Source organism: Ochotona curzoniae, unplaced genomic scaffold (assembly GCF_017591425.1).
Source record: "Ochotona curzoniae isolate NIBS_2020 unplaced genomic scaffold, NIBS_Ocur_1.0 scaffold_4701, whole genome shotgun sequence".
NCBI lineage: Eukaryota > Metazoa > Chordata > Mammalia > Lagomorpha > Ochotonidae > Ochotona > Ochotona curzoniae.
The window spans coordinates 60,671,660-60,686,472 of NW_024467122.1; the positions used below are offsets into that span (position 1 = coordinate 60,671,660).

A 14,813-nucleotide genomic window follows, 5' to 3' on the forward strand; every position below is an offset into this window, starting at 1 on the left:
CCTGGGTGATCTCTCAGCGGTTTTCTGTGGGTAAAACGTGAGTGTGTGTGTGTCCTTCAAGCCGCTGACCTTGCCCGTCACTTTGGACTCTCCCCCTTTCAAGCTCCATGCAGGCAGGGAATTGTTACCTGTTTTGTTTGCAGCTGTATCCCCAGAATTTACAACAATCCCTGCGTACCTTATGCTGATGGGTATTTCACCTGTATTATCACCGTTGCATGAAAGTGTCATTTTAATTGGCCGTTTATCAACGCTATTCCTATCTTTGAGCATAATAAGCATTTTTACCCAGAAACTTTATTTTTTTTCCCTGATAAAATACAGTTTATTTGTATGGAGCAGCTGAATCAGAGATACATACAGTTCTTAATTTAGTAGAAAATACTCAATTGCTTTCCAAATGTATTTACGGATTACATTCCCCAAGCCGGCACCTGTGCCTCCAGCATCCACCGGGGTCCAGGCTGTTCCCTGCCCAAGGCCTAGGGCAGCAGCAGAAAATGGCCCAGGTCCTTGGTCCCTATCTGCTACCCAGGAGACCCAGTTGGAGTTTCAGGCTCCTGGTTTCTGCCCAGTCCAGCCCAGTCCAGCCCAGTCCAGCCCCTGTGATGCTTTAGGGAGTAAAGCAGCTCTTCCTTTGGGAAGAGCTCTCTCGCTCTTTCAAATAAATAACAACTTTTAGACCAAGATTGTATCAACTTTATCTAGCTGTAAGTATTTTATGATTTAAAAAGTTTTTCAGCTATATCATCACACTTATGATCCAAAGCAAAAAAACCTATAGATTGGGCCTGGTGCAGTAGCCTCGTAACTAAAGTCCTCGCCTTGCATATGCAGGGATCCCATTTGGATGCTGGTTCATATCCCAGCTGCCCCACTTCCCATCCAGCTCCCTGCTTGTGGCCTGGGGAAGCAGTAGAGGATGGACCCAAGGCCTTGGGATCCTGCACCCGTGTGGCAGACCCTGAAGAGGCTCCTGGCTCCTGGCTTCGGATCAGCTCAGCTCTGGGCATTGTGGCCACTTAGGGAGTAAGTCAGTGGACAGATGATCCTCCTTTGTGTCTTTCCTCTCTGTATAAATAAATCTAAAATAAAAAAATGGAATCCTATCACCTGGAGCAAAAGTGAATGGCACAGGAGGACATCATGTTGCATGAAAACACCCAGAAATGAGAGACAAATCCTGCATGTTCTCCCACATATGTGGAACATAAGATAATAACTAAAAAAGGTTTAACACAAAATGTTGATTACAAGATCTTAGGAGGTGTAGGAGGAGTAAAAGAAATTTGGATAAAGCAATAAGGGAAGCTGGGTGTGGGTTCATTAATTGTGGCAAAAGGAGACTTTAGTGGGGGTATAGGAACTCATGTTACTACAACTTTTATTCATTTAAAATTAATATTCACATAACACTAAAATAATATTTAGAAAGTTTCACATTGATTTCTCAAACTAGCTGATAATCTATTGAAGAAATAGTCTAGCAATATTTCAATTTACTATTTTATAATCTGGATATATCTATACCTTTTTTTTTTCTTTATTGGAAAGCCAGATTTACAGAGGAGGAGAGACAGAAAGATCTTCCACAACAGGTGAGCCGATCTGAAGCCAGGAGGCAAAGCTTCTTCTGGGTCTCCCATGTGGGTGCAGGGTCCTAGAGTTTGGGCCATCCTCCGCTGCCTTCTCAACAAGCAGGGAGCTGGATGGGAAAGCAGGGTTGCCAGGATTAGAACCGGTGCCCATATGGCATCCCTGCACATGCAAAGCGAGGACTTTAGCTGAAGACAGAAAGCTGGAATTCTGTCCAGGGTTCCCACATGGGTAGCAGGAAGCCAAGCACTTGGGACATTTCCTGCTGCTTCCCCAGACACATTAGCAGGGAGCTGGACAGGAAGTGGAACAGCCAGGATCTGACCCAATGCTTACACAGGATGCCAAAACTGCACTGCAGGTGTTAGCCTAACTTGCTGCACTGTACATCACCCCCTTGAAATGTTATTGTGTTAAATTACTCACAAACTCAAATAATCAGTCCACTTTTTATTATTATTATTATAGCTGAATTGGCACAAAATCCATTGAAGAAACATACACTTCACTTTTACACAGGCTTGTAAATAGAAAAATACATTGACACACAAAAATATGGTACTTTAATTTCAAATTTCAGCAAATGATTTCCTAAGAGAATACAGGTTATCTGTTTTGATAATTAAAGAATGTTTGTAGGTATAAACGTTGCCAAGTGTGCATCTAATTGTATATGTTTAAGGTCAATGAAATCTGTATTTCATTATTCACTTGGTTCACAAAAACTCAGCATGCCCACACTGTATTCTAACTACACAAATAGATCATATAAAATATGCCCTGATATGTGGCTATTAAGTGATGCACTACACCAGAGTCTTAAGATAACTTCAAAAGGCACTATTAACGTAAATTCTGAATCTTTCCCTCACTCCAACACACAGACCAAATGTTCTGACCTCAATGATCTCTTTGGTATTTAAAAGAAGCCCTAATTCCAAAGGCAAAAATATCCAAAATCTTGACAAACAAGGCTAAGTTTGCTAAGGAGCATAGAAAGCCAGCAGGAACAATCATGACAGCTGCTCAGTGAAGCCAGGTCATCAGCAAAAGGCAAGACTCCTCTAACACGCATGTATTTTTCAGTACAGCACTGCCAAGTACTTGCAGTCACAAGATACATTTATTTTTCTTTATTTAAAGTGTAATGAGTGGCATTTCTTCCTAAATAGCCATTAAGCTTTCTGGAAATTCTAATCTACTTCACTTAAATCCCTTTAATAAATAATAAGTTTCCCCCCAATGAAATGCCTTTGAACTTTACAAACAACTTCCATAGAGCAGCTTCCCAAACCACCGTGGAGCTGATGTGAGTGCACTTTGGTGATGCAGCAGAATAAATGATCTTGGCAGGACCCAGTAAGTATAGTGAATACCCATGGGCTCAAAGCAAAGCGGGAGTGTAATAAACTTCATTTCCTTATACTGAACAAGAGTACAGATCTGAATGCTTGGATATAAACATTTATCTTCCACCAATAGCAAACAGCTGTGATAAGTCCTTAACATCTAACTTCTTCCATTCCACCAGGGGGAAAATAAGAAAGTTGCAAATATCAACAGTACAGAACCTGATAATGAAGACAGAAGATTGTAGTTCATAAGATAATTGAAACGGCAGTCTAGGGAGGCCAGACCTGTATCATAAATATGAGAAAAAAAGATCTACATGTTTACTCAACACAAAGAACTTCAGCATAAGCACCAGCTATATTCAGACGTGGCCAGAACACAGGCCAAGCACAAATAAATGAATCCCAGTTAACTGAAGCCATAGAATCCTGTTCTCTGGCTCTTCAATCACCTTTTCAGCAGTGGGAATAAAGCAGGGAGCCAGGAGTCCCTTGGCAGTTGCATATACTACATTAGGTTGCCCCAGAACACCCCCAATTCCTTTGCCAACAACATAAAAGGCACAGTGAGCACACAACTGCTCAGTCCACTTTACTCAGGATGTATAAACATGACCTCAGTTCTTTCTACATGCATATAAAAAGAAATGCTGACAGTAAGAAAGACACTGAACAGATCTGTGAGTATATTTTTCCCTAAAATTTAAGTGGTTTGTATGGGAGTTTAGAAGGTCACCAATGATTTCAACTCTAGAATCAAGGCTGTGAAGATTTTATAATAGCATCTAAGATCTTAAATGGGATATGTACATTAAGGCAAGTGATGACATCTGTAGACTTTTCTTTATCATAAATATAACTTGTGACAATAAAGTTCTGAACCCTTGAATTATCTAATGCCAGGGGCTAAGGTTTTCTAAGGCACTTTGACTCTGAGAAATATTTCTCACAACTCTCAGTTCGAATGTTAAAGAAATATTGAAAAGTTGTGGCAAATTCACTTTCCAACTAGACGTCAAAGAGACAGTTGAGTGGGGTTGGTGAGAAGCAGTTTGTACCCAATGCCTATCAATCTCTCACTGTGCCCTGTATCAGCTGCTGAGATGGGCCCTGACCATGGGAATCGGTGCGGTATGCACTTGACGTTTCAACAGCTACATGATCCCTTCTCCTTCTCTTCGTTCATCTGGTCTGTGGCGGTATGACCATTGGAGCGCACCACTCCTTCAGGAATCCAGGACTTGTCCACACACCGTTCCATTCGCTTCATTATCAGATCCAGGAGCATCTCAATTGCTTGGCTTATGTTTGTCCCGTTGGCAGCACTTGTTTCAAAGTAAGGGATTCTGAAAAACAGAGAGAACTTAGGTTGCAACATGACCAGGGGAAGAACAGTGACATCTGCCCTTGTTAATTCAGATTCAAGGATGAGTGCCAATATACAAGATCCCGAAAATATTTCATCATCCCAGGGTATTAAGATGACACCCGATAAAGGATTAATATCCAGGGTGCAAAAGGAGATCAATAAACTCAAGACAACAAAGCAGGCCTTCCAATGAAGATATGCGTAAGGGATATGAACAGGCAACTTTCAAAGTATGAAATTCAAATGGCAAGCAGACATATGAAAAGATGTACAAGATGACTAGCCTTCAGGAAAATACAAATCAAAGCTGCAATGATGTTTCCTCATCCCAGTTAGAATGGTTAGAATTCAAAAATCAGAAAATATTAAATGCTGGCAAGGGTGTGGGGAAAGGTCCCCTGAATTCGTTGTTGGTGGGGATGTAAACTAGTACAACCACTATGGAAGACAGTACTGAAGATTCCTCAGAAACCTGCAAATAGAGCTACCATATGACTGAGCCATTCCATTACTGCAATTTATCCAAACAAAATGAAATCAGCATATGACAGAGTCATCTGTACTGCCCTGTTTACAGCAACTCAATTCATGATAGCTTAGACATAGAACCAACCCAGATGTCCATCAACTAAAGACCAGATGAAGAAATTGGGGTATACATGCACAATGAAATACTACTTAGCTGTATAAAAAAAATGCAATCCTGTATTTTACAACAAAAATGGATGCAATGGGTCATTGTGATAGTAAGAAATCCGGTTCCAAAAAGACAAATATCATGTCCCCCCGATTTGTGGTAACTAATATATGTAGCATAAAAATGTAATAAATATAACTGAAATTGGCATTTTCAGATTCGATTATAGTTTATAGACTTTGTCTGTATTCCTGAGGAATAGCAGTTTTTCTCCCTACTACTTGCTGAATTTTTTTTTATTTGCTTGAGGGCTAAGCTTATGACTACAAAATAAATTCAAAGTATGTTATTGTAAAAATTAAAATAAGGAGGGATGGTGGAAAGGAGAATAGGGTGGGAAGTATTACAGTCTTAAAATCATGTACATTAAAAACATGAAATTTGTTTGCTTTATACAAATTTTTAAAAATTAAACAACAGAAGATGGAGCTGGCACTGCAATTCAATAAATTAAGCTGCCACCTGTTTGAGTCCCAGCTGCTCAATCTCCAGTCTAGCTTCCTGCTAATGCTCCTGGGAGAGCAGAAGATAGTCCAAATGCTTGGGCCCCTGGCACCCATGTAAAAGACCCAGATTCCTGGTTTTGGCTTGGTCCAGCTCCAGTCATTTCATCTTGGGAATGAATCAGTAGATAGACGATCCCGGAAGAGTTTCAGCCTGCTGGCTCACTCCCCAGATGACTGCAACAGTTGAGGCTAGGACAAGTAGAACTCCACTCAGATCCCCCCCATGCATGGTAGGGGCCCGTGGACTTGGGCTGTCATTGGCTGCCTTCTCAGAAGCATTAGCAGGAAGCTGGATCAGAAGTGGAATAGCAAGGACTCCAATATAAAATGCCCATGTTCAAGTAGCAGCTAACTCACTGGGCCACAATATCAGCCCCACAACTACAAACTCTAAATACTTCAAAATATCCACTCTCCATTTCCTTTTGTAGCAGCTCAACTACACAATGTATACTTTAGTAACATTTATGGAATTGAAACATTTTGCCTTAAGTATTTAAATCATGATTCTTGATGTTTTTAAAGTATCAAATTCTTCTACATGAAAAGTAAAACTTGAAACTTTTAGAACAAATAAAAGACTATCATTATGGTACTGCAATAAGAAAGGATTTCTTAAAATAAACTACAAAAACTCAGCCATGGAGGCGGGGAAAAAGTCTGATAATCTCAATAATATTACCTGGTAAAACTCTAGTGTTACAATATATACAATAAGCAAAGCTAAAAGATGAGCTACACACCAAATTAAATGTTTGTGTTGTGCATAAATGGTGAATGGCTTAACATAAAAAAATACAAGTATCCTAAAAAGTGAAACAGCAAATGAGATAATACAAAAATAGACAAAGGAAAGAGGAAGTTCTGAAAAAGCAACAACAAAAGTAAAAGATGTTCAAGTTCATCAGAAACTAAATTAATAGCATTAATTAATGCATGATAACCGCCACTACCAAGTATGGCGAAGGACATGAGAAAGGAGGAAGTTGCATTCAATGCTGGTAAAAACATGAATTGTTGTAACTGGTTTGGAAAACAACATGATAATAACCAGTAGAACTAAAAATGTTCATAGATTTGGAGCCTGCAGCACCTGCTCCAAGCAGACCTGATGCATGGCGGTGTGCAATTAGTGTCAGTGACTCATGAGTCCTTGGTGCAACAGAAAAAGGCCCATGGAGGCCAGAGTCCTTGAACCAGCCTCCTGCGATTCCAAGCTCCTTGTACGTTTAACACACTGAACTATACCAATACCGCTTTCTGTCTGTGCTATGCATGAATAGTTTGTGAAGCCCGGTTCTAGAACAACACTAGCCATGCACAGCTATTGAGTACTTCAAACGTGGCTAGTTAGATGTCACTTAAGATGCCTGCATCCCATGTTGGAATTCCTGGGTTTGAGTTGTGGCTCTGGCTCTTAACTCATGCTTCCTGCAGACCCTGGGCATCAGCAGGTCATGGTCTAGGTAGCAGAACCCCTGTCACCCACAGGGTACACCTGGATGGAGTTCTCAGCTCGAGGCTTCAGGCCCCCAGTTGCTGAAGCCATCTGGAGTAGATAGGAGCTCAATCTGCTTCTCTCCCTCAGTCTCTTTTTTTGCTAGAAGTAAAAGGGAATTTGACGTTTTAGTTTTTATCTAGCTGGCTAAAAGTGGCTAGTACAGACCTAGGGAAACTCACGCATACAGGCTGTCATCATCTTACTGGAATATTTAACACAGCGCTACTCAGAATAGTGAAAATGTAACCAAAGTTTCCATCAATAAATGTATGCAAAATAAAATGTGATAGATCTTTTTTTGATTTTCCAGATTTATTTATTTTGAAATTCAGAGTTATACAACAAGAGAGAGAATCTTATTGGCTGGTTAATTCCCCAGGTGACCACAGCAGCCAAGACTGGGTTAGGCCAAAGCCAAGAGCCAGAAGCTTCATCCAGGTTCCCATGTGGGTGGCAGGGCCCAAACACCTAGGCCATCTTCTTTTGTTTTATCAGGCCATTGGCAGGGAGCTGGATTAGAGTGGAGCAATTAGACACAAACCCGCATCTACAATGAATGATGGTGTTGCGGGCAGCAGCTTTACCCACTAAGCCACATCAACCTCTAAAATGTAATATTTTCAGCACAGAACATTATACAATGCTTAATATTAATAATATGGCAAAAATCACAAAAATTAAATGTTGAATATGGTGATGAGGTCCTATGTAAACACAAAACAGTTGTACACTGTTCCCTATAAAAGTATTACTGCTTAGATCAAAAATAAATAATTTTGAATGCCCTTAAAGTCACCGAAAACTCTGGCTCGACACAACATAATGCACAAGAGGCACTCTACTGTCTACTGTCCAACATTGTTACATTCAGCCACCGCCTGATCCAGTCAGTCCTCTCCATCTGCGGGCTCCACATCCATGGATTCAAGCAGCCGCACATCACACATGTTTGAAAAACAGAAATAGCATGCACAGATATTTTTCCTTGTCATTATTTCCCAAATAATACATTGTGATAACTGTTCACATGCCACTCACATTGTATTAGGTACTAGAAGAGTTCAGAAATTATTTAAAATTCTAAGATGAATGACAACCATAAAAGCTGGGCATGGACACTATGAGCAGTGTGGAAAAATGGCTTAGAAGCCCAGCCCTGAAGTCAGACTTTGGGTGTTCAAGTCCCAGGACTGTATCTTACCAACAGTGGAACTCAGGCGAGCTATCAGCTACTGCCCCAGCTGCTTCATCCATAATACCAACCGTATCAGTACATATCCTCTTGCATGGACTACATGGGTTAATATTTAAGCCACTTACATCAGAACACTTCATAAATGTTTATTTCCAACACAGAAATGGGTTAAGCTACAGACGTACATTTGCAATTTTGCTTAAAAAGCAGAGCACATTACCCCCAAAGGAATAGTGGCATGGAATAATGGAAGATCAGAGCTCTGAATTTCACTGGCATTCTAACTATTAGCACCCAGGCTTGCACAGAAGCCTTGGTTGAAGGCACAGTACTTGGCTGCAGGACTGTCCTGGTGCTGGTCCCGGAGGGCACACTTCCCTGCATCAGGAAAGGCTCCTCTGAACCTGCCAACGCCAAACAGTGCCCGCCTCCCCGACTCCTCATCATGAAACACTGAGTGAAAGTGCTTCTTTACTAAGCAATAGCAACATGGATATGACCGATGATTCTAGCAGAACTATAAGCTACTACTGGCCATGAGGGCTAATATTCAATTGGTAGAAGTTCAGAGTTCAGCAGTTAAGTGATACATTGCACAATATTAATTAGACTTAGTATAGATTATCACCCCAAATTGAAGTAGTTTTCATCTTTTTATGAAAATATGAAATACAGAAAAAAAAAACTATTTTTCTGCCACTTGTGAGTCTGCAAATCATATGTCTGGAAGTCAGGTGAACAGATTAAAATCTTAAAAGAATCTGAATTAATACTAAAGTAAGACTTTTCTGTTCTAAGAAAACAATGTCCAAAGAGAAATGTGCCTGCTCTGAGATTTGAATATTGGACTGTGCGACTGGGCAGGTAGAGGAAGACCAGCAGATGGAGGGAGAGACATTTATATGTCTATATCTTCTTAATTCTTGCATTTGGAAAGAATTTGAGCTACCTTATCTGAACACAGTTATTAAACGTTTTATACAATTTCAAAACAATTTAAAAACACATTCAAGTCTTGAGCTGAAGGAAAGCAAGGGTGCAGGAAGAAGCCAGGTGTAATTATCAAGATTCTGGGTTCTAGAGTCAATTCACAGGCCTGGGACCTCCGACTGTGAGGAGGAAGCCAGAGGGGTCCTCGGGGTCCTGGGAAGAAGGACTTAACGTGTGCAGTGCTTGGCGCCAGCACCCAGACAGTATTCAACCAATGTTCTTCCACTTGGATTTTCCCCTCTCTCAATAACATTCTGCTTTTCCTAAAACTTCTCAGGTAAAAATTTAGGGGCGAGTGCCATGACTCAACAGGCCAATATACCACCTTTAAGCTTCTACATCCCACACAGATGACAGTCCATGCCCTGGCTGCTCCACTTCCCATCCAGCTCCCTGATGTGGCCTGGGAAAGCAGTGGTGGACAGCCCAAGCCCTTGAGACCCTGCATCCACATGGGAGACCAGGAAGAAGTTCCTGGGTCCTGGCTTTGGATCAGTTCAGCTCCGACCCTTGGGGCCATTTGAGGTGTGAGCCAGGGAAACAAAGATCTTCCTTTGTCTTTCCTTCTCTCTGTAAATCTGCCTTAACAATAAAAATAAAATTTAGTGATATCACCTCAAACTCAAGAGGATCAATTGTCCCGGTTCACTTTTTTTTAAAGTGTTGTTATTCTGTTACTCCACATGGTGGTGCTAGTGTAGCATTTCCACAAAGCAACACTGTCCGGCTAATTTTGCCATTAGTTTTGCCTGTTTCTTTGCTCAGCACATGAGTTACGTGCACTTGATGTAAGACTTTGATCATATGCACATTTGCCTTTCTCTCAACTCCAAGCCACAAAGAAAAGATTCATTACAGCCAGTAACCACAATTGGTGGATAAAGCTACACGGGCAGGAATCTAGATGAGATTATTTTCACACAGAAAAATGCCTTGTCTACTTGCTTCTGGTGTGTGCTTTCTCAGACCCAGGATCCCCTTCCATACAATTCATAGGTAATGTAATTCATTGTGCATGAAGGGAAAAAAGTCTCCTCTTTTGAACATGAATTTCCTAATGAGAAGTCAATTGCACATTTCCCACATCCATGCATAGCACAGGTAGACACGAAGTTCATATTCTGGGCATGAGGAATGTCATCCAAGTAGAAGACCCTAGCATGCACATCTTTTAGTCTTTCTTTTGTTATTGCTGTCTCTTTTACTTATGCACATCTTTTTTAGTAACTTAATGTCTACACCTGCTCTCAAAATGCTGCCCCTGCACCAGCAGCAGCAGTGTCTGGGACCCAGGTAGAAAAGTAACTCTGTGGTTCCATCCCAGAGCTCCAGAACCAGACACCCATGAGCCCCAGCATCCAGGTGACTGTGATGGGCACAAGTTTGAGATAGAACAGCACCCTCTGTAAGACAACTGTTGCCAAGGCTCCTCTCTATATTATCTTATAATGTATTTGTTACTGCCGTTGTAGCTCATCTTTTTAAAAAAGATCTTCTGATTTATTCAATGCCAGAGTTACAGAGAGAAAGGTCTTCCATCTTCTAGAGCATTTCCCAGAGGCCTGCAATGGCCAGCACTGGCCAGGCAGAAGTCACGAGCCAGGAGCTTTTGCTCAGTCTCCCACGAGTGTGGGAAGGGTTCAAGCACTTTGGCTATCCTCTGCTGCTCTTCCCAGGAGGGGGCTGGATCAGAAGCAAAGCAGCCAGGACTGGAACCAGCACCTGCATGAGATGCTGGCATCACAGGAGGTGGTTTCACCTACCTCGAGACAACACTGGCTCCACTTGTAGCTAATGTTAAGAAGTGTTTCAGCAGCAGTGTGAACTGTACCCATTCAGGCTAGCAGGAGTACAAGCTTGAACAAGACTCCTTTTGGCTCTTTGAATTCACCAGCACAGCAGAAAGCACCTGTTTGGAAAAAATCTTTGATCTACGAGACACATTACTTTGTTTCTCTAGGAAGAGACCTGAGGGCTTTGATTACAATGTCACCAAGCTCCAGAGAAACAAAGACAAAATGCATAGACAAATAGATACCAATCAACAGGTTACCAAACAAAAATCATTCTGATTTTCATCATCACACCTACGATCACCCTTCCCATTCTTAGCTGTCACAAGAAAGCCATTCTCAGATCTCCTTGCCCCACACCACACAGACAAGCAGTCCAAACTGGCACTGCAATGTTCTTTATTAACTTTGCAAAGGTTTTCTGAGACAGTCTTTCATTCCCCAAATATAAATGGATTTCAGAGAAACTTTGTGAACCAATGAACTGCTTTTGCAAACTAAGTAAACACAGAATAACAACGACAAGACTGAAAAATTTAGGGGGCTGGCATTCTGGTATAACAAGTTAAACCTCTGCCTGAGATGCCAGCATCAAATAGGAGCACTGGTTCAAGCTCCAGCTATTACAATTCTAATCCAGCTCCCTGCTAATGTGCCTGGGGAAGCAGTAGAAGATGGCCCAAATGCTTGGTACTCTGCACCCACATGGGAGACCCAGAAGAAACTCCTGGCTCTTGGCTTTGGATCAGGTCAGCTCCAGCCATCGCTGCCACTTGGATAGTGAACCAGAAGATGGAAGATCTTTCTTTCTTTGTCTCCCCCTATCCCGCCTCTGAGTGTGTGTGTGTGTGTGTGTGTGTGTGTGTGTGTGTGTAACTCTGCCTTTCAAATAAACAAACCCTTTTTTTAAAAACTGAAAGCTTATCAGACAACAGAAAAATGACATGAAGATATGCCACAAACCTATGTTTTCCAATTGCTAGCACATGGATGAACTGATCGTCACAGTCCTTTAACATACGTGCAACCAATGAAATTGCTAGAATTACGAAAGACATGAGGTTTCACTGAAAATCATCACGAACAATTAATGCTGAACTGGTGAAATGCATGTGAACAAAAGTGTTCCATCGTATTTTCCTCTGAAACTTCCAAATAGCCTATAGAACTATATGCTTCCTAAATTGAAAGAATTCTATCTGCATCTATCTCCAAGAATTTCAATTATTCTTACCTGGTAATCCCTTCTCTTCTAATCTTAACTCAGCTTAAAAACTACAGATTGAGCCCTTCCCTAGGAAATACTCCTTGGCTACTGTAAGCCGGGCCCCACTGGAAGACATTCCCCAGGCCAGCAGATGGAGGCTATGGGATAACAGACCATGGGAGCCTAAGAACCTGAACAGAGGAAAAAGTACAGGGCTGCAGGGCCCGGAGCCAGGAAGAAGCCAGTTCTGACTCTCCCAAATGCTTGCACCTGTCTGAAGCCGTTTTCTCCTTGGCCTTTCATGACACAATTCTGCAAAGCAACTTCTGTGTCCACAGTTCCCATTGCTTCACTGCTCACATCCTGCTTACACCTTGCAACATAGCTCGCACATTGAACACTTCAGTTTTCTCAGTGGTATGTGATCTCTGTCTCCTTCCTATGGCATTACACAAGAGCCTCTCACAGGAGGAGGGGCCTCGCTGAACAGCCTGTGGGGCTTGGTCAGCCTCCAACTCACATCCCCCAGTCAGCTGCTCCCAGCCACTACACATGAAAGTAGGTGGAGAGCTTTGAAAAGTGAGAAATTCCCAGGTTTTGTTACTGTCTCAACTTGGCTTACTTGTCCAGTACTACCCAGAATTCCCTTTTTGGTCAGGTTGGACTCAAGAAGAGACTTGAGGTAGACCGGGAGGGCAGAAGAAAAGCAGCAGCAACCTTGCCATCTGGTGTGGAGCTGCTTATCTGTTGGCTCACTCAACTGGCGTAAACCACCAACCAGACCTGCACCTGTTCCACCTTCCCCTAGATCCTCCTTTAGCATCTTAGGCTCCTAGGCCAGGAATGTGTGGTAAGCTCTGTGATCGGGGACACCTATCCCACCCAGGGCACACAGAACAAGAAATGACAAGGCCTTCCATCTGAAGGTATGGCTGCCAGTCATTTATCTGCCTGCCTACCTACATGCAGGCCCTGTGGACTCCAATCTCCAGCAAGACAACACCTTATGCAGACTGCTAGATCAGCACCCAGCATTGCATCAGGTCACAACCCTGAGTTAGTAGAGGGGTTTTTATCTGAACCCCACCTCAGGTCCCAACCTACAGCCTCCAGTGTAATCTGGGACAGTACACACAAGATGCCGCCCACCCACCCATACACACACACATATACACTGAGGATTCTGCAAATCCCTGTCCCCCTGGGATCCAACTTACTCCTTCCCTCATGATTGAAGCTTTCCAGAACCTGACTCCTTCCTGCGCCCAGTCACTCAATCCCTCCACTCCCTTCAGGGAGACCCCACCCTCTGAACCCAAGGAAGGCCCACAATAAGAAGGCAGCTCCCCCCTTGGCAGCCCTCAATTGTGCCATGATCCAACCTGGGTAGCATCCTACCTATCATTACACTATCTTCATCATGCTGCCTCCCTAATGCCTGCTGCCTACCACCTGTAACTGCTGTAATCACATGGGGGAAGGGGAAGAGTGGGAGAGGAAGATAGAGAGGGGGAGGTAGAGAGGGGAAGAGGAAATCTCTATATCTACAAAACTGTATCATGGAAAATAATTTTTAAAATATATAAGAAGGGTATGAATTTACACTTGGGCTCAGGAAAGAGAGTGACACACAAACACCTGAAGACTCATGCTAGGAGCAAGTGGGCTCTCATTGGATGTCTAATTCATGTTACTGCAGGGCTCAAGGAAGATGGCAGCATTTGATTGACCTTCAGTCTCAAAACCTGCACCAAAAGGCAGCTTCACGTGCCTCTCCCAGCATACATACTGCATCTCCAAGCCAGCAGTTGGCCTGTAACATGCAGCAGGTGTTCTCCTGTGTCGGAGCTCTCTACAACAGTCAGCATGTAAGGACTGGTCTGGAAATCTCCCTCCTGCATGCACACAGATTTCCTTATTCCAAGAGGGCCCTGTTTGCATGTTGGAAAGAAGGCCACACACAAGTGCACTTGGATGTACACCTGTCTTTCTGCAAATGCCAGGAGGTTGCAAACACGGAGCCCAAGCCCTGAGGAGGCCCTCACCCTGTGCATTTCCTATGGCCTCCACTGTCACATCACGGTGATAGGGAAGGTCGGGACCCGAAATCACGCAGGGCCCACAGCTGAAGGGGTTTTTTTTCCAAGTTTTCACTTTTGACCTTTTCCTTACCAACTCATATATGAATACTTACACTGAGAACGTTCTGTGTCAACATCTCCCGCAAAAATACTCACCCATATTTCTCTGCAAGCCCTCGGGCCTCGTCCTCTTTCACTACCCTCTGGTCTTCCAGATCACTCTTATTTCCACACAATACTATATCTGGGTTTTCGCAGTACGCGTGCATTTGCAGCTGGCCTATTAAAGGAAGAAAATCTGTTTCAGGTGAAGAGCAAAGCAAGCACACGGTCAACAGGGAATCTGAGCAAAAGTGCTTTCTGAAAATTGTAAATTTATACAAACATAAGGAACCAACATAATGTGTTCAATGCATCAATAATTCACTATATACAACTAAATTTCTGGACCAAAGGCATAAAACTGCTCCTGTTCCTATAGACATACCAGTTTTCTAATATCAGAGTTACAGGGGCAGGGCAGGGC

At 42.6% G+C, this 14,813-nt stretch overlaps 1 protein-coding gene across 5 annotated transcripts in view; it reads right to left on the bottom strand.

The window, feature by feature from the left end:
• Nucleotides 1-2,031: 2,031 nt before the first annotated feature.
• RAB27A (RAB27A, member RAS oncogene family) overlaps nt 2,032-14,813 on the bottom strand; it is a 77,068-nt gene continuing 64,286 nt past the window's right edge. For all 5 annotated transcript variants that reach the window (XM_040969808.1, XM_040969810.1, XM_040969807.1 and 2 more), the window contains exons 6-7: nt 14,444-14,567; nt 2,032-4,294 (exon numbers count right to left, since the gene is read on the bottom strand). In XM_040969808.1, coding sequence (XP_040825742.1) covers nt 4,096-4,294; nt 14,444-14,567 — 323 coding nt within the window. In that variant the 3' untranslated portion in view covers nt 2,032-4,095. The remainder of the gene's footprint in view (nt 4,295-14,443; nt 14,568-14,813) is intronic.